This window comes from Oncorhynchus nerka, linkage group LG9b (assembly GCF_034236695.1).
Source record: "Oncorhynchus nerka isolate Pitt River linkage group LG9b, Oner_Uvic_2.0, whole genome shotgun sequence".
Taxonomy (NCBI): Eukaryota; Metazoa; Chordata; class Actinopteri; order Salmoniformes; family Salmonidae; genus Oncorhynchus; species Oncorhynchus nerka.
The window spans coordinates 32892133-32920003 of NC_088424.1; the positions used below are offsets into that span (position 1 = coordinate 32892133).

Here is a 27871-nt window from a genome sequence, read left to right on the forward strand (position 1 = left end):
CTGCGTAAATAGTCCTTACCTGCATACGAAAAAGTCGCTTCCGGTCAGAACCCTGAAAACCAGCGACCTGGGGCATTGGTTTCCGCCTTCACAAACGTGGGATTTTCCCAAATATACATCTTCATTTAATCCTTTTTAAAACTCAAGATTGTAAGTGAACAGGGAAAATGCCTGAAAAAAACTGCTTTTTCTTGACAGCATGTGTTCAGCTATTTCACACAAATACACAAGGACAAGAGGACTTGGCTGCTTTCACTGTAGATTGTTATTCATATCACAGATACATTCAGGTCATAAAACAAGAATATTAACTCATCGTGGTCATCTTTGCACCATAGCACACAACTGACCAGTTCTACATTGTACAATACACCCATCTTCCTAGCACTGGATCAGTAACTTATATACCGGTACCCCCCCACCACCACCTTTACCCTACCAGAAAAAATGTACATCACAAATTGGACCCCTTCAAGTTCACTGACTCAACAGGGAGCAGAAATGGCCTATGACATCAGACTCAGGCATCATGGGAGCAAAGTTCTGGTCTGCTCAGTACGCATGTCCTCTCGTCCAGTTATACTGGAGGACTAGCTAGGAGGTTCTTTGATCAAATGCCTTCACAGCAGGGCTCCCCTTAAAGCTGAGACTGGGAATGGGTTTGAGGGAGAAGAGGAGCAGTGGGTTGAGAAACAGAGTTGGGTGTGGACTCACTGTGTGGTAGAGGGTGCCAAGGGGATGGTCATGGAGGGAGGGGGAATATCATGAATGAAGGGAATGGAAAGAGTTGGGTGCAAACCTGGTCCTTTCCAAAAATCTACATAAACCAAGTGAGTAAGAGGAACAAAAACCAAATTCATCCAAAATTCAATATATATCATGATAAAAATAAACAATGAGCAATAACATGAAAGGGAAAATAACATGATTTTTCTGGGACTATATCAGACTAAATGGGCTTGGTCAATCCTCTGAGCTGGAGGAAGAGTCTGAGTCCTTCTGAGTCATGATGACGTCGTCCAAAAGGGCCTCCCTGTCAGAACTCTCGTATCCGCCTTGTGACAAGCTGTCGCCGCCTTCCATCTTAACTTCAAAAGCTTGAGTCAGGAAAGGGGAATTCTCCAAGTCTTCGTCCTCCATCATGTAGGCCCCGTCTGAGACCAGGGTCTCTTCTACACCTCCGCCCAGGACTGGGTCCTCCAGCGGGGCAGGCTGAGGGGCATGGTGGTGGTGGTGGTGGTGGCGGCGGCGGACTCTCTTGGGGATGACAGAGCGTGCAGAGAGGAGCCGGTGGAAGAGGCTGTCTGGCAGAAAGCCCTGGAAGGACAAAATGGAGTAAACCAGGATCAGTTTTTGGAAATATTTTACAATGTGAAGCAGAACTGATTCACTGAACTTGATGTGTGCTAGGGCTGGGCGATATATATCGTGTGACAATAGATGTTTTCTATTGTTTCATATTATGCTCTATCGTTTATTTCATTGTGTCGCAAATCACTCTTTACGGCAATATTTTTTGTCAATTGGACAACACTTTGCGTTCACGTGTGGAAGGAAATTCGCAACACAAACATGGAGGAGAGTGAATGTGACACAGAGCACGGAGACACAGAGCTCGTACCTAAAAGAGGGGCTACTTCGGTTGTATGGACGTGGTTTGGGTACGAAGTCTGACACGGACCAGAAAACCGTCCTCTGCAAAATATGCCTCAGGCTAGTCCCAACAACAGGCTCAAACCACTAACATCTTTTACCACCTACGCAAGAATCATGTGAAACAGTACAGAGAGTCTACGGACGAGACCCCAAAAAGTATAGTCGAGTGCTCAAATCAAACCCCCAACTCAAACGTTGCAAGAGGGTTTTGCCTGCGGCACACCATATGGCAAAGAATCACGAAGCTGGAAGGAGATAGCATCTGCAAAGACACGGCCCCAATATACACGGTTGAGAAACGGGGGTTTCGTGAGTTGGTGCTAACACTTGACCCAAGGAACCAAATGCAAATTGATAAGACTAATTAATGCCAAAATAACATGCAAAACAGGCAAGCCCCCAAAAATATAAATATATATATATAGTTGAACTATAGTTGAAATGTTTTCTATTTACCTTTAGATTTTATACATTAATATTTCATATTTTGTTACATGCTTAATTGAATATTCGCACAAAGGTTCTATATAAAAGGAGAAATAATAACATATGAGTACGTACCTTTTATTTATAATAATAAAAAATGTAATAAGAAATAGGCCTTTACATGTGGTCATTTTATATAAACTATTTATTCATTGAATTTACAGAAAATGTGCTACATCGTGATATGTATCATTATCAGGATTTGAAATTACCGATATCAGGATAGGAGATTTTGGCCATATCGCCCAGCCCTAACGTGTGCTGTAAATAAGTTAAGGGTACTCACAGAGCTCTGGACCATCTCAGCCCATTCTGGTGCCACTGCACAGTCAGGGTTCTCCTCCAGAAACACCCTCAGATCCTGCAGCATAGGTCCATACGTAGCCCCAACCTGAATAAAAGGGAAAGAAAATCCACCCTTGAGCAATCAACATCCACAAATAAATATTTGACCGAGGATCCCAATGCACCCATGTAATTCATCCTTTGCCATTTCTCACCTTCTTTCCTGTCCTCATATCAATGATCTTAACCTTCTCACTGCCCAACAGTGCTGCGGTCTTCTCAGTCCTCTTCTTCCTCCTCCTCCTCTTCTGGTTCACAAGGAGCTGGGGGGGGGGACACTGTGAAAATCTCAAATGATACTGTATTTCTCACAAAGTGCAGTACTTCTGGCCTGAGCCTCAATTGAGACATAGGCAGAGACAGACATGGACATACTCTTCCAGGTAAATCTACCTCCAACATGTCTCCCTCCACCTCATAGTCTGGGTTCTCTTTCAGCCAGTTGGGCAGGTCTCTGCGGCGAGGGGCTCGCTCCCCACTCAGCACTGTGCCCGTCATGGCATCGACCACCGGGACCGCTCCGTCTGGATCTGACAACTAGGTGGAAGATTATGAATGAGGCATGATAAATGCAAACATTACATGAATGTTTGAGTACGTAGATTTCATAGTTTGTTTCTTTGTCTGCACATCTGTGTATTACGAGCAGTCTTAACCTCTGACTATGAGAATGTGCACTAGTATTGTATATATGTGTACTTCTTGGTCCCTACGCTTCCTGCGTCCGCTCCCCTCTCCCCCTGACCCATTGGACATCAATGCATGCTTAGAGAAGGTCAGCTTCAGCCCCTCCTCCTAAGAGAGTAGGAAGTTAAAAAAAAAAAGGGGGATGGAGAAAGAGACAATTTAGTCATTCCATCTGTACCTCAGTCAAAGAAGCTTTATCCCAATGTACTTCAATGGCCTAAAAAGCTGAATCAGGTGTTATTACTGGGCTAGAACAAAATACTGACCACTCTGTGGGTCCCCCAGCACCAGAATTGATTCAACTTTTCGGTGTTCCTCTCATCTCACCTTCAGGAGTTTGACGGTGAACTCAGATTCCTGTCCGTCTGCTCCTTCTCCACCGGGCGTGCTGTTGCCTTTCCGCATGAGCCGTGCAAAGCTGAGCTCATCCCCTGCCCCTAGGTCGTCAGAGCCTGGGTTGAGCTGAGCATCAGAGGCATAGCGCCGCCCTGTTGGCCACTGCCCAGACAGCACCAGGGTACAGAGGCTGTCCAGCCGGTTTATCAACACACGGTCCTGAGGGAGAAACCAGCCAATCACTCCACCAAAACAACAATCCCTTCTTCTGTACAGTTCATATTCAACTTCCTGTTAATACTGTATTTGAAGTACTAATGTGCAAGCAACCAGAACATCATCCACATATCTGGATCCATCCATACTCTATAGTTGCAGACTGTATATGTCCCCAACCTACATACCTTGGGCCAATCAACCCTGAATGGGTCGGTAAGGGACTCTGGTGGCGCACCATCTTGAGATGGAGTCATTGAGAGCAAGCTGTTCTCCCCATCTTCCTCCATCTTCAAAGCAGCTGAAAACAGAATTTAAAAAAAACTCATCAATGTGTGTTCAACCCCATCAATGTGTGTTGTCTTATCTCAATCCTCACACTTCGATATCACTCAGTCCCCACTCACCTCTTTCCCTCTCTGTTTCACTGTCGCCACTGTCGTCAGAGCTGCCTGATCGCTGGGAGGAGGTAGACGAGCCAGAATCAGAGTCAGAATCGGAAATCCCTCCTACACTTCTTTCTCCTTTATTTCCTCCACTTCTCGGCCCTCTCCCCCTGCTCTTCTTCCATCCCAAGCCGGTCCAGGCTCGGCCCTTCCCATCAGGACGGGAGAGGTGTGTGAGCTGGGTATCTGAGTGGCCGAGAGCCTCAGAGGCTCCAAGGATGCGGGACTCCTTGTCCAGACCCTCCTCTTCTTTGACGACTGAGCCCTCCTCTGCCTGTGGTTGGAGGAGGGGAGTGGCGGGGGCGGGCTGGTTCTGCTGGTTCTCGAGGTAGTCGTGGCGGGCCTGGCTGAATGAGAACTGCGGGTCGAGGAAGACCGAGAGCTCAGTGCGGCTGACGCCGTGGAGGGCGGAACCCAGCATGAGCTCCCGGTCATGGGCTGGAGTGCTCCACCAGGCAGGCAGCTCAGAGCTGGGCGGGGCCAGCAGAAGGAGCTCCTCCAGGGAAGGGTGAGGCAGGACGTGCTCACGGAGACGGCGCAGCAGGCTGATGCGGTACAGGGTGCGAGAGGCTCGCTCCTCAGTGATTGGGGCCAGAGACTGGCCCAGCTCTGAAGGGTCTGGGGACGGAGAAAGGGGTTAGAGACCCGTCTCTCTTCAGATCTACCAAAATATTAAACACCATACACTGAACAAAAATATAAAAACGCAACATGCAATAATTTCAAAGATTTTACTGAGTTACAGTTCATAAAAGGAAATGAGCCAATTGAAATCAATTCAATAGGCCTTAATCTATGGATTTCACATGACTCGGAATACTAATATGCATCTGTTGGTCACAAAAAAAAAAAAGAAGTGCATGGATCAGAAAACCAGTCAGTATCTGTTGTGACCACCATTTGCTTCATGCAGCGCGACATCTCCTTCACACAGAGTTGAGCAGGCTGTTGATTGTAGTCTGTGGAATGCTGTCCCACTTAGGGATGTGGCGATCATGACATTTTGTCAGCCGGTGATTGTCAAGCAAATAACTGCCATTTTCACGGTAATTGACCGTTAATTAACAAACACATTTAGCATCTCCTGACTTCCACACACAGCCTACAAACCACTGATGCAGACCTTTGGAACATCTACATTTTAAAAAGTCGAATAGATCCATGTAATATAGTCTACACCTTCACAATAAATCCATTATTTTAGACAGGTCTAAAGAAACATGATATGAAGAAAATGTAGTCTATTTCAGAAGAACAGAATACTCAGTTGTTCTAATGTTATGCTCCGATCTGGCTATGCCATATGGCTGTAGGCTACACTCGTTCATTTAGCAGAAAAGATTTGCATAGAATTCTGTGGCATTATTTTACAATATGAAGAATACAAGTGAACATAGCATAATAAAATACAATTATATTTTCTCCAAACAATTTTTGCAATATGCAGCTATTGCGTGTTGAACGGTTAACAAAGCACCAGGTCCACCTATATGCTTAATTTAGAGTTATTTATGCAACTTTAGTTGTGATACAAACGTTGGGCTATATGTTTAGATTTCTATTACATTCGAAGGCTGCATGAAGCAACTAACAAGGATTAGAAAAGAGTCGCATGAAAAAGGCATGCGCTCTGCTTTGGTTTTTCCTCGTGCTGCACACACTTCAGTCTCTAATTCACAATTTGACAAGCAATTGATAATGCCTTGAATTTCCCGGCAGCATCAACCTTTGTGTGGACGTAATGCCCCTTAAAAAAAAACATGCCTTTTGCAGCCAGTGGCCGTTGTGTCCTTCGGATGAATATAAATTAGAATTCCTTTCTCCTGGCTGCATGCGCCGAAGCACCTCTCACTCACATGGCTCTCTCAAATAGCTAAATTCTCATTAGACAATGCCCGTCACGTGATAGGTTATTTCTCAAATGCTACAAGTGAAGACAGACACATCAGGGATGCAACTGCGTGCGTCCTTATTCAATTCCGAGGTGCATATTAAAGATATTGGAAGAACGGTCCACATTTACTTTGTCAGCCAACAAGATGAGTAGGCCAAAAGAACAGCAAAAGCACTAGCCTATGTCAATCTAATATTCACCATAGTACCAAGAGCAACCAGGATGCCTGATTGCTCTTTAAAAGTGCTTTCCATCTTTCCTCTCCATCCCATTCAAAAGATGTAGAACCAGGAACAGATATAGCCCTTGGTTCATCCCAGACTTGACTGCCCTTGACCAGCACAAAAACATCCTATGGCGTTCTGAATTAGCATCGAATAGCCCCCGCGATATGCACCTTTTCAGGGAAGTCAGGAACCAATACACTCAGTCAGTTAGAAAAGCTAAGGCTAGCTTTTTCTAACAGAAATGTGCATCCTGTAGCACTGATTCCAAAAAGTTTTGGGACATTAAAGTCCATGGAGAATAAGAGTACCTCCTCCCAGCTGCCCACTGCACTGAGGGTAGAAAACATTGTCACCACTGATAAAACTACGATAATTGATCATTTCAATAACCATTTTTCTACAGCTGGCCATGCTTTCCACCTGGCTACCCCTACCAACATCTCAGCACCCCCTGCATCAACTTGCAATCTGGTTTCTGAGCTGGTCATGGGTGCACCTCAGCCACGCTCAAGGTCCTAAACGATATCATAACCGCCATCATCGACCTGGCCAAAGCTTTCGACTGTCAATCACCGTATTCTTATCGGCAGACTCAACAGCCTTGATTTCTCTAATGACTGCCTTGCCTGGTTGACTAACTACTTCTTAGATACAGTTCAGTGTGTCAAATAGGAGGGCTTGTTGTCCGGACCTCTGTCTCTATGGGGGTGCCACAGGGTTCAATTTTCGGGCCGACTCTTTTTTCTGTATATATCAATGATGTCGCTCTTGCTGCTGGTGATTCTCTGATCCACCTCTACACAGACGACACCATTCTGCCAACATCTGGCCATTCTTTGGACACTGTGCTAACAAACCTCCAAATGAGCTTCAATGCCATACAACACTCCTTCCGAGGCCTCCAACTGCTTTTAAATGCAATAAACACTAAGTGCATGCTCTTCAACCGATTGCTGCCCGCACACTCCTGCCCAACTAGCATCACTACGCTGGACGGTTCTGACTTAGAATGTGTGGACAACTACAAATACCTAGGTGTCAGGTTAGACTGTAAACTCTCCTTCCAGACACATTAAGCATCTCCAATCCAAAATTAAATCTAGAAATCTGCTTCCTATTTCGCTGCCAACATACCCTCCTAAAACTGACTATCCAACCGATCCTTGACTTCGGCGATGTCATTTACAAAATAGCCTCCAACACTCTACTCAGCAAATTGGATGAAGTCCATCACAGTGCCATCCGTTTTATCACCAAAGCCCCATATACTACCCACCACTGCGACCTATACGCTCTCTTTGGCTGGCCCTCACTACATATTCGTCACCAAACCCACTGGCTCCAGGTCATCTATAGGTCTCTGCTAGGTAAAGCCCTGCCTACTCAGCTCACTGGTCACCATAGCAACACCCACCCGTAGCACACGCGCCAGCAGGTATATTTCACTGGTCACCCCCAAAGCCAACACTTCCTTTGGCCACCTTTCATTCCAGTTCTCTGCTGCCATTGACTGGAACAAAATTGCAAAAACCACTGAAGCTGGAGTCTTAGATCTCCCTCTCTAACTTTAATCATCAGCTGTCAGAGCAGCTTACTGTACACAACCCATCTGTAAATAGCACAACCAACTACCTCATCCCCATTTTGTTACTTATCCTCTTGCTCTTCTGCACCCCAGTATCTCTATTCTCTACTTGCACATCATCATCATCATCATCTGCACATCTGTCATTCCAGTGTTAATGCTAAATTGTACCTCCCTACTCTTCTACATTTGCACACACACTGTACAGTCATGGCCAAAAGTTTTGAGAATGAAAATTAATATTTGTGTTAATGTCTGTTGCCTCAGTTTATATGATGGCAATTTGCATATACTCCAGAAGGTTATGAAGAGTGATCAGATGAATTGCAATTAATTGCAAAGTCCCTCTTTGTCATGCAAATGAACTGAATCCCAAAAATATATTTCCACTGCATTTCAGCACTGCCACAAAAGGACTAGCTGACATGTCAGTGATTCTCTCATTAACACAGGTGTGAGTGTTGACGAGGACAAGGCCGGAGATCACTCTGTCATGCTGATTGAGTTTGAATAACAGACTGGAAGCTTCAAAAGGACGGTGGTGCTTGGAATCATTGTTCCATGGTTACCTGCAAGGAAACACGTGCTGTCATAATTGCTTTGCACAATAAGGAAGACTGCACCTAAATCAACCATTAATCGGATCATCAAGAACCTCAAGGAGAGCAGTTCAAATGTTGTGAAGGCGGCTTCAGGGCACCCAAGAAAGTCCAGCAAGCGCCAGAACCGTCTCCTAAAGTTGATTCAGCTGCGGGATCGGGGCACCACCAGTACAGAGCTTGCTCAGGAATGGCAGCAGGCAGGTGTGAGTGCATCTGCACGCACAGTGAGGCGAAGACTTTTGGAGGATGGCCTGGTGTCAAGAAGGGCAGCAAAGAAGCCACTTCTCTCCAGGAAAAACACCAGGGACAGACTGATATTCTGCAAAAGGTACAGGGATTGGACTGCTGAGGACTGGGGTAAAGTCATTTTCTCTGATGAATCCCCTTTCCGATTGTTTGGAGCATCCGGAAAAAAACTTCTCCCAACCATCCGGGAACAGTTGTGACTAACAATGCCTTTTCCAGCATGATGGAGCACCGTGCGCCATAAGGCAAAAGTGATAACTAAGTGGCTCGCGGAACAAAACATCAATATTTTGGGTCCATGGCCAGGAAACTCCCCAGACCTTAATCCCATTGAGAACTTGTGGTCACAATCCTCAAGAGGCAGGTGGACAAACAAAAACCCACAAATTCTGACAAACTCCCAAGCATTGATTATGCAAGAATGGGCTGCCATATGTAATTAATAGCATGCCAGGGCAGATTAGAGGCCTTGAAAAAGAAGGGTCAACACTGCAAATATTGACTCTTTGCATCAAATTCATGTAATTGTCAATAAAAGCCTTTGACACGTATGAAATGCTTGTAATTATACTTCAGTATCCATAGTAACATCTGACAAAATATCTAAAGACACTGAAGCCACAAACTTTGTGGAAATTAATTTGTGTCATTCTCAAAACTTTTGGCCACGACTGTACATAGATTATTCTATTGTGTTATTGACTGTACTTTTGTTTGTGTAACTCTGTTGTTGTTTTGTCACACTGCTTTGTTTTACCTTGGCCAGGTCGCAGTTGTAAATGAGAATCTCAACTGGCCTACCTGGTTAAATAAAGGTCAAATAAAATAAATAAATAGTACAATAGTTGACCTACTCTATCCTGTGCGAGAAATATATATTTCAAACGTAGTCGGACAGTTATGGGATGCAATAGAGCCCAAATTAATACAACCCAAAAACTTTTATACTCAATTAGGCTGACGCAACAGATCAGAACGTTTAGTTGAACATTTTTGATAGCCTAATAGTTTATTTCTTCACATAAGCGCAGCAATGCGCACACGGCAGTAGGCTATAAGCGCAGCAATGCGCACACGGCAGTAGGCTATAAGCGCAGCAATGCGCACACGGCAGTAGGCTATAAGCGCAGCAATGCGCACACGGCAGTAGGCTATAAGCGCAGCAATGCGCACACGGCAGTAGGCTATAAGCGCAGCAATGCGCACACGGCAGTAGGCTATAAGCGCAGCAATGCGCACACGGCAGTAGGCTATAAGCGCAGCAATGCGCACACGGCAGTAGGCTATAAGCGCAAAAATTCCAAAATGCAATCAATTAGCTGGAAAACACTATTCTCAAAAGTGACTAGAAATGCGATTATGCATGTAATGCCTTTATTATTAAAAAAGGTGCCTTTTTATGGTGAAAATTCTCCCCCAAACTTGAAACTCACATGCTGCGTATGTATGCCAATTAGGCTCTACACTCATTTTAAAGCGGATTAAATGTGTTTAATTTTAAAGAAGTTATTTGGACACTTCAGTTGAGATACAAACCTTTTAGGCATTTGGGCTAGGCTACATGAGGTTTGCGACTACAATTTGAAAAAAAAAGAAGAAAAAAAAGGCATGCGCTGTTTCTTGCCTTACTGCACCCAAGCTGGTCATCATTCACAAGTGATAAGCTAGTGTTATCACCCATCAGACTATTCCTGATTTTATCTGGTCTTTGTACTAAATCATATAAGTGTAAAATTTGTTTTGATTTAGAATGGATCATTATCATGCACCCGTCTCGAAACAGGGGCAGGGGAAAACATTTATATAAAATGTCATATATGCACTTAAATTGTGAATGGAGGACGCTTTTCCCGTGGTCAATTTTTATGCCAGCCAGGTAGGCTATACTCATATTGTAAAGAGAAGCAATGTGCTTAATATTAGAAAAGTTGAGATTTAAATATAGTAGGCATAGACTCTAAAAAGGTGATTGGGATCCTTTTATTTGAGTGCAGCACTGTTTTCAAGCAATTGCATAGCCTATAGAAAATGTTATGCAACATTAGCTCTCATGAAGTGTTTGATTAGATTTTCGAAAAGATTTGCATTGATGTTAGAGTGATTAGAGAGATAATAGAGTGCTAAGTACCAGGCAGTTAGCAAGTTTGATGGGCTACTAATGACCATCAGCAGCATCAGAGCTTGGAGAAGCCCAATTACCGTGACTAAACAGTCCAAGAAATTTGACTGCCGTCGTGGCATTATTACAGTCACCTTAACAGCCCTAGTCCCACTCCTCTTCAATGGCCGTGCGGAATTGCTGGATATTGGCGGGAACTGGAACAGGCTGTCATACACGTCAATCCAGAGCATTCCAAATGTGCTCAATCAAATCAAATTTTATTAGTCACATGCGCCGAATACGACAGGTGTAGACCTTACAGTAAAATGCTTACTTACAAGCCCCTAACCTACAGTGAAGTTAAAAAAAATATATGGATAAGAAAAAGAGATAAAAGTAACAAGTAATTTAAGAGCAGCAGTAAAAAATAACAACGGGTGACATGTCTGGTGAGTATTCAGTCCATGGAAGATCTGGAACATTTTCAGCTTCCAGGAATTGTGTACAGACCCTTGCGACATGGGGCCGTGCATTATCATGCTGAAACATGAGGTGGAGGCGGATGAATGACAAGACAAGGTGACTCCGTACCTCGTCACGGTATCTCTGTGCATTCAAATTGCCATTGATAAAAAGTGTTTGTTGTCAGTAGCTTATGCCTGCCCATACCATAACCCCAACGTTGACGTCAGCATACCACTCGCCCACACAATGCCATACACGCTGTCTGCCATCTGCCCGCGTCAGTTGAAGCCGAGATTCATCTGTGAAGAGCACACTTCTCCAGCGTGCCAGTGGCCATAGAAGGTGAGCATTTGCCCACTTAATTCAGTTACGACAGCGAAACTGCAGTCAGGTTAAGACCCTGGCACGCAGATGAGCTTCCCTGAGACGGTTTCTGACAGTTTGTGCAGAAATTCTTCGGTTGTGCAAACCCAGTTTCATCAGCTGTCCAGGTGGCTGCCAATTGCCTCAAAACTTGAGACATCTGTGGCATTGTGTGTGACAAAGCTGCACATTTTAGAGTGGCCTTATAATGTCCCCAGCACAAGGTGCATCTGTGTAATGATCACTGTTTAATCAGCTTCTTAATCTATACACCTGACAGGTGTGGCATATCATCTTGGCAAAATAAAAATGCTCATTAACAGGAATGTAAACACATTTGTGCACAACATTTCAGAGAAAGAAGCTTTTTGAAAAATGTCTGGGATCGTCTATTTCAGCTCATGAAACCAATGTTACGTTTATATTTTTGTTCAGTGTATTTGACTGATTTAAAAAGGTAGACTCAACGATATGACATTGATGCAGAAAGTAAACAGCACAGTGGCTGAATTTCCACAATAACTAAGAGCATTGAAGCGCAAGGCTCAACTTCTCTGCTGTTTGGATCCCGTGGCTACCACGCTGTACAGAGTGAAGTGAACCCGTGCACATGCGCAGATATTGTTTGTGACTGTGTGAGAGCGAAGTCTTGCATCTCGCACATCTCAATATATGCGGTGCGGCTCGTGGCAACGTCATTTTGCTGAGTCTACCTTTTAGTGACTACACACTTTATCAACACCTTGACTGTAATAACATTTGATGTAGTTCTGACCTTCTCCGGAGGCGGGCCGCAGGTTGCACACCCTCCGGCACATAGCCATGAAGCAGCGGAAGTAGCGGCTCAGACTCTCGTCAGTCTTCTTTTCTAGACGGGCAAATGTCCGGAAGCGAGCCCATTCCAGTTCAGCCTCTTCCCCCTCAGGGGTATCTGCCGCTTTCTTTATTCGCTCCACACCGAATGTGGACACCACACGGTAGAAGTCACACTCCTCTCTACGGGTCCACCTAGCAAGGAGACAAAAGACTAATGTTTAAAGTAGTAAAACACTAAAAACTCACTCAATCTTATACCAGAATGTACGGTTAGGGACAGTTCCAAATTCACATGACCCTCCCTTTGTACTGTAAAAAAAATAATAATCTCACTCTCCTTGATTTAACATTGACGCTATATTTATAATTATATGTAACACATTTTCCACCAACAGGTTGTGCCAATGCACCACACTCAACCAATAGCCTTGTGGTTAGACCAGTAGCCTTGTGGTTAGACCAGTAGCCTTGTGGTTAGAGCGTCGGACTAGTAATCGCAAGTTCGAATCCAAATACAAATCTGTCGTTCTGCCCCTGAACAAGGCAGTTAACCCACTGTTCCTAGGCCATCATTGAAAATAAGAATTTGTTCTTAACTGACCTGCCTAGTTAAATAAATAAAAATAAAAAAATGTAGTAAACGGCAGGACAAGGAAGTGAAACCGGGTCACTGGCGTAAAAGCCAAACACCCTACATCGTGCCAATAGTTAACCCACTTCGTAGGAAACTGTATCATGGCTCATATAGAGAGGATTGTGATTCTGTACTGCACATGGCAGAGTATACCAAACAAATGTGCACCCGATTGATATAAATCATCATGATTTATCATGATTTGATCCGTATCATTCTGCTACTTTGCAGTCAACATTTAAATTGGGAAGGTTTTTGGGGAAAATCATTGAAAATGACTATAAGCACGCTTTGCTGATTTTATAGAGCCGATAAGCTATAGCCATCTTACGTTTAGAAATGTTTACTTCAGGCTGACTACAAGCATCTATTGAGTTGCAGTGTCCCATAAATATAATATCCAAATCAACTTCAAGAATCTACAAAATCAGTATATTACATTTGTATAGCCTTAACAAGATCAATAGGAGACCTTTGAGCTGCATGTCACATCTGTTCTTTCATGCAAGCAGGTAACATTCGGCTATAAAACATTCGGCTATTCTGGACCCCCAACCCAGTAAATTTCAAACTGTCCCTTACACCATACAGAGACATTAAACAAACATATCAACAACTGTACCTCAGTTTCAGGACACATATGCTTGCAGAGTTAATAGTTGAGGGTAGTAGTTGGTACCTCTGTTGGCGTTCCTGGCGTGCAATCTCCTTCAGTTTACTGGCCTGCTCACACCTCCTGCGCCTACGGTCGCCCTTCTCTGCTGCCTCCACCTTCAGCTGCTCTCTCCTGTAGCTGCGCTGGTATGCCGTGATTAGACGACGGAGCCGCGCGGTAAGTGATGAGCTGGTCGGCCACTCACAGGCTTCGGACTGGCCAGAGGGCGGCCCCTTGGTTTTAACAGGCAATGCCTTGTCCTCGACACAGATATCATCATCCATGTTCAAGGAGTCAGCCTGGGGGAGAGAAATTATCACTAATGTCAACAATATTCTACAACCAAAATCAAATCAATGAGAATAATAAGCACTGATTCACACCTCCTCGTATAGGTCTTTGGTGTGCCTTAACGCAGGCTTGAACTCCGGGTCTTCAGAATACTTGTCATCGTCTCCTCTGGGGGAATTGTTTTTTCAAGTTAATGGTGGTGAGGCCAGCTCTAAATAATTCAGTAATATATAGTTAGCGGGTTGTTTGGTGAGGTGCTAATAAGGTTAGCCAGTGTAGCTCACCCGTCTCCCAGCTCTGCGTCTGCAGAGTGCTGCTCAGCATCAATGGCCTGGTCGTCAGGGCGACCAGCTCTCTCCAGGAAACAGAGACAGTCGTCGGCACGCATAGTAGTGTACATCTCATACCCTGGAGCAACACACTGTGGAGTTACTACAAAACACACTCACTAAACACCACGTTCCTAAACAAACTCCTAAATACTTTTTCACATTCACACACACCATGTTTGAAAACTCCGACGAGGAGGGAACGGTCTGCCTCTGTATCCCACCAACCCGATGGCACCTCAAGCTGCTCCATCTCAGGCATCCAGATGTCAATATCCCTACGAGGACACAGACAGATGGATTCAGTATACGCCTGAGAGTGTGTGTAGATGTATGTGTGTGGGCATGTGTATCGCAGATAACAAGGATTTTTAATAGGTTGAGACCTGGCATCAGCTCCTCTCAGCACAGAATCAGCATGTTCTCCAATAACTTCCTGTCTCAGGTAGTACAGCATACGTACTCTCAGCAACACCCTGACGACGAGGAAAGGGTTAATGCTCTGACACTGAGCACAAACACTTCAGTACTCTCTATAGAGGTTGAGGGTGAATACACACTGACTTGTTGCACTGGTGCTTGAGATGTTTGCGGTAGCTGTCGTCCAGAAGCAGGGAGTCGGGGTTGTACTTGCGGATCCACTCCACCTTCTGAACATCAAAGGAGCTCTGAGCCTTCACTCTCTTCCCCTTCCTGCCCCGAGGAACAGGGATGGACAAACCTAGACATTGAAACACATTGAAACATATACGCAGGACCCTGGAAGGCAACGTTAAAGTGAGAGAAAATACATTAACAAAGTTATCCAAAACAGCAAGAAATATTTGGACAATGGGTTCGGTCCGTACCAGAGTGGTTGAGGGGTGTGTGGGGTTCAGTCCGTACCAGAGTGGTTGAGGGGTGTGTGGGGTTCAGTCCGTACCAGAGTGGTTGAGGGGTGTGTGGGGTTCAGTCCGTACCAGAGTGGTTGAGGGGTGTGTGGGGTTCAGTCCGTACCAGAGTGGTTGAGGGTGTGTGGGGTTCAGTCCGTACCAGAGTGGTTGAGGGGTGTGTGGGGTTCAGTCCGTACCAGAGTGGTTGAGGGGTGTGTGGGGTTCAGTCCGTACCAGAGTGGTTGAGGGTGTGTGGGGTTCAGTCCGTACCAGAGTGGTTGAGGGTGTGTGGGGTTCAGTCCGTACCAGAGTGGTTGAGGGGTGTGTGGGGTTCAGTCCGTACCAGAGTGGTTGAGGGGTGTGTGGGGTTCAGTCCGTACCAGAGTGGTTGAGGGGTGTGTGGGGTTCAGTCCGTACCAGAGTGGTTGAGGGGTGTGTGGGGTTCAGTCCGTACCAGAGTGGTTGAGGGGTGTGTGGGGTTCAGTCCGTACCAGAGTGGTTGAGGGTGTGTGGGGTTCAGTCCGTACCAGAGTGGTTGAGGGTGTGTGGGGTTCAGTCCGTACCAGAGTGGTTGAGGGGTGTGTGGGGTTCAGTCCGTACCAGAGTGGTTGAGGGGTGTGGGGTTCAGGGTGTGTGGGGTTCAGTCCGTACCAGAGTGGTTGAGGAGTGTGTGGGGTTCAGTCCGTACCAGAGTGGTTGAGGAGTGTGTGGGGTTCAGTCCGTACCAGAGTGGTTGAGGAGTGTGTGGGGTTCAGTCCGTACCAGAGTGGTTGAGGAGTGTGTGGGGTTCAGTGGTTGAGGAGTGTGTGGGGTTCAGTCCGTACCAGAGTGGTTGAGGAGTGTGTGGGGTTCAGTCCGTACCAGAGTGGTTGAGGAGTGTGTGGGGTTCCCGGCCGTTCTCTGGCGGTGTGATGAGCTCCCAGATGAAGCTCTTAATGTTCTCGTCTCCACGGTAATGCAGCAGGCAGAAGACCAGGATGACCCTGCAGATAGTCTCCACGTCTCGCTCACCGAGGCGCCGCTTACAGCGTGCATGAGACAGGATGTCCCTCCAGCGCCCCCACCTGGACAAACACAGGTCGCAGAGTGAGAAAGGAGGCTCAACACAATAGCGTGGAGCTTACTTTATTATAAACTCCGGTAACAACTTCACTATCATATGTATTATAACTACACCTGTACAGAAAATTTAAAAAAACTCCAGGCCCTAGCCAAATACACCTACCCGTAAACAAGCAGATGTTTCTCCACACGGAAGCAGTCGGTGCGGCCGTAGCCGTTTCCAGTGTGGCGCTCGGAGCGCCTAGAGGACCGGGACTGCCGGGAATTGGCGGGCGGGTACTCGTCGTCGCTATCGGGGTCAGATATCTCCCCACCCTCGCCCCTCAGGGTGGCAAACTGACGGGTCTGCTTCCTCACCCTGGGCGTGTCAATCACCAGGGTGTTCTACAGGGATGGTGTGAGAAAACATAAGGAAAATTAGCTTTTCTCACAAAAAACAAGCACAGAGTAAACATACACACGCCTGAGACGTCAGTATTACCTTCCTATTCATGGAATCAAAGTCTATGTCTGCCCTCTTGGCCCACTTCTGCCAGAACTCGGGGTCGTCCAGGGCAATGTCGGTCCTGTTCTCAGTAGCCACGAAGCTGGCCTTGGAGAAGGTGGAGCCCTTGCCCTCACTCTCAATGGTGATGGTGGTGGCTCTCCTTTGGAGGATCTGGTCAATGTCCTCCTCACAGAACTTGGAGCCCTCGTCCTCCTCGTCCATAATGGCAGCATACGCCCCCTTCCTCAGGAGGTCCTCGATCTCCTTCTTGGAGAACTGCTGGATTTGCTACGAAACGGGTGGAACAGGACGGACATTAACCAGTTAGCATCTAAACAAACAGCAGACAAAAAAAACCTCCATATTAAGTAAACAACAGCTTGGACCTCCTTACTCCGTTGACATTGCTCTCCTTGTTACCGCTCATGCTCTGCAGTACAGCCCGGTCTAAACCCAGTTTGAGGCTGGCCTTGTCTAGCATCTCCCTCTCATAAGAGTTCCTGGTGATCAGACGGTACACCTTCACCGCCTTGGACTGGCCGATACGGTGACACCGCGCCTGAGCCTGTTGGGAGAAGGCAGGATTAGTACATCAATAGAATGCCATTTGTACAGTGTGGTAAGGGTACTAGGACGAAACATTGGAAGGAACCAGACACAAAAGCGGGAGATCAGACATTACCTGCAGGTCGTTTTGAGGGTTCCAGTCGGAGTCAAAGATGACGCAGGTGTCAGCAGCAGTTAGGTTGATGCCCAGACCTCCAGCCCGTGTACACAACAGGAAGACGAAACGGTCCGAGTCTGGTTTGCTGAAGCGGTCAATGGCTGCCTGACGCAGGTTCCCTCTCACTCTGCCATCAATACGCTCATACAGGTATCTGGGCAGAACGTTAATAAAGACAACTTCTTACTCATCTAGATTACTCTTCACATCCAGTCTGTCTACTTTTAAAATTACCCACATCCTAGTCTACTACCACAGGCTGATAATGTAGTAAAACAAAACTTACTAGCAAAATCTATTGTTTTCAACATGCCCATACCCGTTGATGAGGCAGCCAGTCGATCTAGACCGTCATAAATATCATTTTATTTGTCACCTAAGCCAAATACAACCTTATCATGAAATGCTTACTGAACAGTCTGACTTGGGTAACCGGAGTCTGACATTTTTTGGGGCCTTCCTCTGACACGGCTAGTATATAGGTCCTGGATGGCAGGAAGCTTGGCCCCAGTGATGTGTTGGGTTGTACGCATACCTCTTGTTGATGAGGCAGTCTATCTAGACCCGCATACCTCTTGTTGATGAGGTAGTCCTCCAGGATGTCCAGGCAGCGCACCATCTGGGAGAAGATGAGCACCTTGTGTCCCCCGGCCTTCAAGCGAGGCAGCAGTTTGTCCAGCAGGACCAGCTTGCCTGCGGATCTCACCAGCGCCTGCAGGTGAAAGTCTGGGGCCACGGGATTGTAAACACCCCTCAGCTCAGCCACAATCTTCTCCTCTGCCCCTGGACAGAACAGACAGAAGGGGGGTTACTATCCCATTGTATACCATTGCATCCTGGGAAAGGTATGAAGACAGTGGCGTATACAGATGAACAGTTGGAGTGATGTTAGGTCAACAGATGCTGTGGTAAGCATCAAGTGACTGCAGGCTAGCTGCATTAAGAGTCGCTGTTGGGGTTATTGTTTTTGGAGGAGGAAGGGTATTGAAGTGTTGTTGTGGTGTAAGGTACCAGTAATAAGGTAGGGGTGGTTGCAGCACTTGCGTAGCTCCATCATGGTGTTGAGCAGATTGGGCACGTTGCTGTTGCTGGTGGCTCCCATGCTGAGGAAACTGAAGTTCCTCTCTAGGATGGCTCGGTAATATTTCTTCTGCACATCTGTCAGCTCCACCTGTGTAAATAAGGTTGTATTAGCTTGATGGTTATGGTCCATTAAGAAAAACATTCTGCTACGCATATACAAGGTCACCTTGGTTATATGGTGCAATATTATTAATTTTGAGTGTCAAATCTTACCTCAATGATGGTCTCCTGTTTTGGCGCCAAGTTCTTCTCCACGTCCTCTTTGAGTCTGCGCAGCATCATAGGCTTCAGAATGGCCTGGAGCTTCTGGACCTGCTCCTCTGTTTTGAGGTCTCCAAAGTCACGAAGAAATTCAGCCTCTGATGAAAACTGAGCTGGCTCCAGGAAGTGCAGCAGACTGAAGAGTTCCTCCACTGTGTTCTGGAGGGGGGTACCAGTTAGAAGCACCTTATGCTCCTGAGAACCAGGGAGGACAGGGGAGTGGAATCGAGAGTGGAGGAGGAAGACAAGGAGATGAACAGAGAGAAAAAGAGGTAGAGGGGGTGTTTTTATGCCTCTTTTTAAACAAGACCAAAATGTTGTCACATCACAATACATTTGTCACCCTGTCCCTTAGACTATCTATCCCCTGATTACTCACCAAGTCCAGCATCTTGAGACTGTCCAGCAGCTTGCAGTTGCGGTTCTTGAGGCGGTGAGCCTCGTCAATGATCACACAGCGCCAGGAGATCTCCCTCAGCTCAGGGCAGTCGGACAGAATCATCTCAAATGTGGTGATCAAGGCATCAAACTTATACGCCCCTGGGATCAGATGATCCTGTAATACAACACTCTAGTTAGAGGAACTAAATGTCGATGTACCAAGAATCAAATGATCTGAACACGAGAGAATCATTGTCTTCCGACAGTTCCTACTGCACAACACTAGCACTGCAACCACTGTAATCCATTCTTCTGTTCTAAGGTTACACAAATAGAATGCGACACACACACCTTGTCATCCTTGCAGTACATTTCGTACTGCTGGATCATCTGCCTGCTGGCCAGGCTGCCGTGGTAGACGATGGCGTTCATGTCAGTCCAGGTGGCAAACTCCCTCTCCCAGTTGGTGATGGTAGAGAGAGGAGCGATGACCAGGAAGGGGCCCTGGACCCCGGCACCAAACACCTCGGACAGCAGAGAGATGGACTGGATGGTCTTCCCTAGACCCATCTCATCTGCCAGGATACAGTTCTGTCTGTAGGGCGAGAGGATGTGTTAATATGGATAGAATGGGATGTGAAATGCATTCAATAAAAGAAACATTAGTACCTGTTGTACCAGTTGAAGAGCAGCCAGTTGACTCCTTCTAGCTGGTATTCTCGGAGTACGTTCCCACTCTTATACTCTCTGAATTCCTCCAGCTTCTTCCATGCAGCTGCTTGGGGTCGGGGCTAATGAGAGGAGTGAATGGTTTAGACTGTGGAATGATGACTTATTGGATTAAAGCAGTGGCACTACTCACATGGAACGTTGTGAACACACACGACCAGTGAATACCCACACGCACCGTTCTCTTGAGTTGAGGTTGGCGGTCTTGGATCTTCCTGAACTCCTCCACCTTGACCTCGTCCACATCCTCTCTTAGCTCCCAGGTAGCATCTTCATAGGGCAGAGAGCACCACTTCACCAGGTAATACACCACCAGCTGGAAGATACAATACACACTTAGACAAATAATCCTAACCCAGAATTTTCACAATGAGATCAATTCATGGTTTACAAGAACAGATTAAGACTTGTCCTTTAGAGATCAGAATTCAGTCATTGACTTCTCTCACCTCTCCATTGTCCACACTGTTGGACTCATCCAGGATCCGGTCCACCTCCACATAATCTGGGTTGAAGGGCTCCTCTTCCTAAGGACAGGAGCACAGAGAGGATGACACACACAAAAAACACAGCGAATCCCTAAAGTTACACCTCTATACACATACCCACCTACTTCACAATCGGAGGGTTACCAAAATGTTTCTGTGAAAGAGGCCATAATTATTCCCTTACCTCCTGTAAAAGGTGTCTCATCTGTGCATGTTTGGCCTTGAATCTCTTGAGCTTCTGATGGATCCTCTTGTCTCTCTCCAGCTGCTCCAGAGTGGCCCACTCACAGTGCATGTAGGAGCTGAGAGAGAGAACAGGGGGGTCAGGGGTCAGCCATGGATGTAAAGGAAGACACTCCCCATGCACTGTTGATCTTGGATGCTCCACAAACAATTTCATGGATCTCAAACCGACATTTTAGTCAATAGACATCCCCAGGAAAGAGTGAGACTTACTAGTTCTTATATTTGACAAAAAATTCCTCAGCATTGATGTAATGTCCTGGAGACACCTTTAAAATATGAAGAGAGGAACAAACATGATACATAATGATTTGCAACTTCTTAAATTAGCAAAATCCCCAAATACTAACACAGAAAAAAAGCACAGTAAGCACACTCACCTCCTTTTCAGTTAACCTCATGGACAAAACTTTGTCAACAATTGCTGCATCTTCCTCATTGGGGTTTTCCTGTGATACATATACATGTGTTATACAGCTGTCATGTACAGGTGATAACACTCACTCAACAGAACAGCTCAAACCTGATCAAAATCTCCCACTCACCACAAAGAACTGCATGCTAGAAAGGCTGTCCCCGTCCAACTGCAGCTCCTGTTTGAGCTGCTCTCCCATCAGCTGCCCCGTTGCTCCTCCGGTAATGGACGCCACCGCCGCCGTTGTGGTGGTTACGTCCACGTCCTCCTCCGGTTCGTCCTCGTCGTCAGTGATTTTGATGTCCAGATCCTCAGTGTATTTCTTCCTCTTCACCTGACGGTTAGAACGTCTCTTCTGGTGGAAGAGGGAGATGACATGGAAAAGTCAGACATCGGTCAGGAAGTCTTGACAAACATCCAGTGCAGTACTGTACGTATTATGGGAGGAGGGGGGGTTGTGTGTAAGTGTGTGTCAGTAGGAGGGACGTGACTCACCGCAAGCATGTCCTCATCCAGGGCTTTAGAGGGAGAGGCGGGGCTCAACTCCCCATCAGAATGGTCTGAGGAGGCATTCCTCTTCCTCTTCTTACCCCCCACTAGAGTGATTGTACTGGGGCGAGAGACAGGGGAGGATGAGAACGAGAATTAGTTGGAGAAATAGATACAACACCCCCCCCAAAAAAGACAGAATGAGAACATCACAACTTACTTGATCTTTGCCTTGCTTTTGCTCTTGCTGCAGCCGGTTCCAGCCGCCCCTCCAGGTGTCCCACCAGCAGTCCCACCTGCTGCCTTGGCTTTGCCCTTCTTTTCTGCACCAGCCCCGCCCTTCCCTGCTGCCGACACTGGGCTCTTCTTCTTACTCCCTCCTCCCTTCTTCTTGGCTCCAGGTGTGCCAGTGGTCGTTGCAGCTGCCCCTTGGTCAGCAGCCTTTTGTCCGGCAGGCAGTTCGTCCTGGTTGAGGACTCGTGGAATGTTCCTCTCTCCCCGGGCCTTGGCCCTGGCAATGGCCTCAGCCACAATACGGTTGGCCTTCTCCTGCTTGCACAGGGTCTCCAAACGACGTACAGGCTCCTGGGCCTTGGCTATCCGTATCCCTGGTGACGACATAGTGGTGGTGGTGGAAGGGGTGGAGCCAGCAGCTGAGGTGTTGATGACCTTCACTACGGAGACAGCTCTGCCTGCTGTCGAGGTGGCATTTGTCTGTGGAGGTATATATAGATAGATACCTCTTAAGTTGTTAAGAGGCAAAATAACCTGAACGTGTATGGTTTGAAAAGTGAGATTTGAAACTCGATACATCTATCATGTAGACGTGTGTATATACAGTACCAGTCAAAAATTTGGATACACCTACTCATTCAAGGATTTTTCTCTATTTGTACAATTTTCTACATTGTAGAATAATATTGAAGACATCAAAACTATGAAATAACACATGGAATCATATAGTAACCAAAAAAGTGTGACACAAATCAAAATATATTTTATATTTAAGATTCTTCAAAGTAGCCACCCTTTGCCTTGATGACAGCTTTGCACACGCTTGGCATTCTCTCAACCAGCTTCACCTAGATGCATTTAAATTAACAGGTGTGCCTTGTTAAAAGTTCATTTGTGGAATTTCTTTCCTTTGCGTTTGAGCCAATCAGTTGTGTTGTGACAAGGTAGGGTTGGTAAACAGAAGATAGCCCTATTTGGTAAAAAAACAAGTCCATATTATGTCAAGAACAGCTAAAATAAGCACAGAGTAACAACACTTCATCATTACTTTAAGATACGAAGGTCAGTCAATCGGTTTCTTCAAGTATAGTAGCAAAAACCATCAAGCGCTATGATGAAACTGGCTCTCATGAGGACTGCAACAGGAAAGGAAGACCCAGAGTTACCTCTGCTGCAGATGATAAGTTCATTAGAGTTAACAGTTTTTGCAGCCCAAATAAATGCTTCACAGAGTTCAAGTAACAGACACATCTCAACATCAACTGTTCAGAGGATACTGTGTGAATCAGGCCTTCATGGTCAAATTGCTGAAGAAACCACTACTAAAAGAACACCAATAAGAAGAGACATGCTTGAGCCAAGAAACACAAGCAATGGACATTAAAACAGGTGGAAATCTCTCCTTTGGTCTGATGAGTCCAAATTTGAGATTTCTGCTTCTAACCTGTCTTTGTGAAACGCAGAGTAGGTGAACGGATGATCTCTGCATGTGTAGTTCCCACCGAGAAGCAGGGAGGTGGTGGCGTGATGGTGCTTTGCTGGTGACACTGTCAATGATTTATTTAGAATTCAAGCCACACTTAACCAGAATGGCTACCACAGCATTCTGCAGCGATACTCCATCCCATCTGGTTTGCACTTAGAGGGACTATCATTTGTTTTTCAACAGGACAATGACCCAACACACACCTCCAGGCTGTGTAAAGGCTATTTGACCAAGAATGAGAGTGATGAGTGCTGCATCAGATGACCTGGCCTCCACAATCACCCAACCTCAACCCAATTGAGATGGTTTGGGATGAGTTGGACCACAGAGTGAAGGGAAAGCAACCAATGACTGCTCAATATATGTGGGAACTCCTTCAAGACTGTTGGAAAAGCATTCCAAGTGAAGCTGGTTGAGAGAATGCCAAGAGTGAGCAAAGCTGTCAAGGCAAAGGGTGGCTACTTTGAAGATTCTCAAATATAAAATATATTTTGATTTGTGTAACACTTTTTTGGTTACTACATGATTCCATGTGTTATTTCATAGTTTTGATGTCTTCAATATTATTCTACAATGAAAATAGTAAAAAAAACTTTTGACTGGTATGTATGTATGTATGCATGTATGTATGTATGTATGTATGCATGTATGTATGCATGTATGTATACCTGTGGTTGCAGCAGCAGTTTGAGGGGCACGGCTAGTCTCTGTCCACCTTGACCCTGGGAGATCTGAACAACCTGTGGGCTACTACCTTGCCCCCCGGACACCAGCTGAAACTGCAGGACAGAGACCGTTCTAGTTACAGATCAAAGTCTTCATAGAACAGGTCAGTATTTCTGATTAGTTAACTGAGAGTGGAGAATTTCCTAATTACTAATTCAAGCCACTCCTCCTCCTCCTTACCTTGGGTCCCCCCTGTTGGTTGGGTTGCTGCTGCACTTGCAGCTGGATGGTGAGCACTTTAGGCTGTGTCCCCGTCTGCCCTGCCCTTGCCTGGGTGAGAGCAGCCAGCTGACCCCCCTGGAGGACCAGCTTCCCTGGGAGATTACCCAACACCAGCCTCTGCTGCTGGCCCTGCTGCAGCTGACCCGACCCACCGACTGTCACAGCACCCCCCTGGGCCGCACCACCCTGAGGCTGCTGCAGCACCAGTGTGATCCTCTTGGCTTCACCCTGAGAGAGAGAAATGATCAATTAGAAGATAATAATTTAGTTAGAAATGTGCAATCTTGAGACCTGAGGTGAAGAGCCCTGGTTAATGGAGGTTACTGACTACTGAAAACATAGTATTTGACAATCCTGATGGTTAGGCCAAGTTGAGCTCAGAGGGCAATCTTACCTGTTGTGGTACTGTAGTGAGGGTGACCCCTTGTGGTCGGACTGTAGTGGTGCCTGTAGCAGCAGCGGTTACCTGTGTCTGCATGGCAGACTGCAGCTGCACCTGTGTCTGGGGCTGTAGCTGGATTTGTGTTGCCTGTCCTTGGGTCTGGAGCTGCACTTGAGCCTGGGCTTGGGCAAGCTGGGCTTGCGGTATCTGCACCTGGACAGTCTGAGTCTGGCTTTGGGACTGGCCCTGAGGAATGGAGATCAACTGTACCTGCTTCAGGGGTCCGTTGGGCGACTGAACCAGCCTCTGTACCCCAGTTCCCACCTTCACCTGTCCCTGCCCAGGAGACGCTTGGTTCAGGACCGTTCCTCCAGACAGTATCTGCATGCCGGGCCTGAGTTGGGTTCCAGACAGTACCCTGGCAAAGGTGACCTTCCCCGCTTGGGAGCCTGTCCCAGCAACAGTCTGCAGCAGCTGTGCTTGCCCCCCAGGTCCTTTCAGGATGACGATCTTGGCACCTCCCTGGCCTCCGGCCTGCTGGGTGATGGCAGCTAGCTGCTGAGGAGTAAGCTGCTGTGCGATCTGTGTAAGCTGCTGTGTGGTGAATTGTTGTGTGGTGATGTGTTGCGTGGTGCCAGTAGAGCTATTGACAGTCAGAGGTGAGCTCAGCAGGACTGTGGCAGCCCCACTGGTGTTACTGGCTACAGAGAGTGTTGTCTGAGGTACTGTTGTAGCTATTGAAACAGTCTGAGGGAGGGCAACCGGGACTGGGGCCAGCTGCTGCACAGGTACTGGGTCTGGGATGGTTGGAGCTGCCACTGGTATGCTGAGCGCTGGGGTGGAGAGGTCTGGGGTTGGTTCAGAGGGGGGGTCCACCTGCCCCAGAGCCAGTTTCAGAGCCTCCTCCACGGGGTCTGTGAAGGCATCGTCTGGCAGGGCATCCAGGTTAAACAGTGGCGTGTCATCAAAGAGGTCCATGATGGGGTCTGCCATTTTTCCCAGTCCACAGAAGATATAGAGAACAAAACAGCCTTGCTCTCAGTCAGAAAGATAGGGAAACCGTAGATCTGACCAGTATGTCCTAAAAAAAACTATCGGAAAAACAAAAAGATCATAAATATCCTTCTGTGATTAGATAACCAAAACACATTTCTATCAAAACGTCAATCACTTACTAAAATGGATTCTGAGGTTTCAGTCCTGTGCAGACAATTTACGTGGGCTTTGTCTGTGTATCCTCTAATGACATATTTGGGTAGTGTAGATGGGGGGGGGGGAATCTACATTTAAGCTAGATACCAGAGAAAGAGGTTCGGGGAAGAGGAGAATCGCACTATTTTTTCCACCTCTTCCTCACCCCTTTCCTCTTCCTTGTTTTCAGTGCCTACTTCTCTCTGTGTGCAATGATCCCCATCTGAGAGATCATTCGCTGATGTCTCTTTCCTAAAGAAGACAGAGAAGATAAGGGGTTAGCTTAACCAGGGAAAATCACTATTCCAATATACTTTCTGAAAGTAGCAGGCAAAGTGTGCCATGACACTCGCTGCTCTTGGTGGGATGAAATTGTCTGAGTTGTCATGTGGTATCTAGTTAGCTAGTAACGTAAGCTAGTTCGTAATGTAGTTAGTAAGCTAACTAGCGTATCAGGGGCCCTGTTGCTGACGTATTTTCATGATTTTGGTGAAAATAGTATAACATAAAAGCTTTGTTTCAATAATACGAAAACAATCGATGCATGCAGCTTCAAGTAGGGGTTCTGAAAAACTATCTATATCATCATTCCCGTATTGTTTACCGTTTCCCGGAATCATAAGTTGATCCATCGATGCTAGCTAGCTATAACAACAACAAACACTAACTAGTAGTTTGTTTTTCCTTCAATCAAACATGCCTTCATTGAGATCATAGACTATTTTACGCGCAGTGTTTGTATGGAAAGTAATAGTTTAAATGGCAAGTGGGCGAAAAACATCCGTCTAGGATAACATGGATTCTTTCCGACCGTGTTGTTCTCCGCAAACCCGCTTCAGTACAGATATAACGTTAGCATTAAATTGCTATTTGCATTGGATGAGGCTGTTTTGGGATAGATCTATTTTAAATGGTACGGTACTATATAATAGGTCAGTCAATAGGTAGCAGCATCTCCATAATTTACTGCATAACGTTACCATCCACTATTTCAATCTCATCAACAAACCAGACCAAACCAAAGGCAACGTGCCACAATAACCATAGTCTGTCTACGATCAGACACGGGTAAGGCCGCAATACTATTTGGGTTGGACTGCGTCTGTTCATCAGAAAAAATATCCCCTAATAACCATACTATCCACTGCCCCGACTCTCAGTTACAATTTAGGGGTGCTAAATGTACCTTTCCATCGACACACATGGCTTTCTCCGTCTCACAACACTGTACGATTACAGGAAACGGCCAGCAAAGAGCAGGAACTAACGTTCTTGCCAGCGAAAACGTTGAACGTGTGCCCATCGAATCCCATCCGCTTAACTATCATTGGTCTGAATTTACACAAACCGGCAGGATTCTAACATACCATTGGCTTAATACGGCTGTCCATCATATAATGAACGGAATACTGGGCGGGAGACAGTAATAGACGTAGTTAGGTTGAGAAAACAATAAATGCGGCCTAGTTGGGACAATTTGGCTCAGAGGTCCAACACGTTGGATTTTGCTGTCAAACATCCAAACAAACGCGTAACCACCAGTTTACTGAAAGTTTAACTTGAATAAGAAGTAAATATATGTCCTATTACCTGCATAATGTATATAATAATGGGGAATGTTTTGCTAACCATCCAGGCAATATTACAATTTGACCTCTTATATTTTCAGTCTCTTCAAAAGGTGACCATGTTGACTCAATTATATAACTATTCACTCAAAATTTTAGCTGTGCCCAGACCGGAGATGCAATGCTTATTTTAAAAGGTTCTTAATTATATTATTTCTGTACACTAAATCAAAACTGAAATGAACATTGAGGCTTATGTGGTGATGGTCTCTATAGAAGGTGCATCCATCAAATACATTATTATTAGCACTGGATTCACTAACAAAATCACTGGCAGCAGAGGAATGTATGACACCTCACCTCAATTCTTTCAAATGCCCAGTTGTCCATTAACTGCTACCTAATGAGATGCCCTCATCTCACCTTTGCCCATTATGCTCCAAGTAGA

General features: G+C 46.1%; 1 protein-coding gene across 5 annotated transcripts; it reads right to left on the reverse strand.

Moving 5' to 3' along the window:
• Positions 1-242: 242 nt before the first annotated feature.
• On the reverse strand, positions 243-27148 carry LOC115114672 (chromodomain-helicase-DNA-binding protein 8-like). 5 transcript variants are annotated; one of them, XM_065013567.1, is made up of 39 exons: positions 27042-27148; positions 26053-26107; positions 24677-25755; positions 24241-24510; positions 24003-24113; positions 21835-22328; positions 21621-21735; positions 21256-21480; positions 21091-21159; positions 20924-20979; positions 20652-20769; positions 20429-20506; positions 20158-20295; positions 19920-20041; positions 19602-19845; positions 19249-19425; positions 18822-19064; positions 18537-18696; positions 18098-18308; positions 17484-17679; positions 17196-17366; positions 16796-17089; positions 16478-16698; positions 16114-16316; positions 14945-15101; positions 14767-14856; positions 14555-14658; positions 14336-14459; positions 14144-14219; positions 13785-14059; positions 12431-12663; positions 4134-4790; positions 3915-4027; positions 3502-3729; positions 3187-3282; positions 2863-3024; positions 2643-2750; positions 2429-2533; positions 243-1317 (listed from the first exon to the last, which is right to left on the reverse strand). In XM_065013567.1, exons 3-39 carry the CDS (start codon positions 25655-25657, stop codon positions 964-966), a joined length of 7779 nt encoding a protein of 2592 aa, XP_064869639.1. In that variant the 5' UTR covers positions 25658-25755; positions 26053-26107; positions 27042-27148; the 3' UTR covers positions 243-963. The 5 variants fall into 5 exon arrangements, with proteins under 5 accessions (XP_064869639.1, XP_064869638.1, XP_064869641.1 ...); XM_065013566.1 differs by having other exon boundaries at positions 26022-26107; XM_065013569.1 differs by having other exon boundaries at positions 2881-3024; positions 25840-26107.
• Between the last annotated feature and the right edge of the window lie 723 nt (positions 27149-27871).

Coding starts and splice junctions, on each gene's coding strand:
- LOC115114672 (XM_065013567.1), bottom strand. CDS start 25,657: ATGGCAGACCCCATCATGGACCTCTTTGATGACACGCCACTGTTTAAC. Junction 16,699..16,795: donor TTGATTCCATGAATAGGAAG/GTAATACTGACG, acceptor CCATCCCTGTAG/AACACCCTGGTGATTGACAC. Junction 4,028..4,133: donor TGAAACAGAGAGGGAAAGAG/GTGAGTGGGGAC, acceptor TTCTGTTTTCAG/CTGCTTTGAAGATGGAGGAA.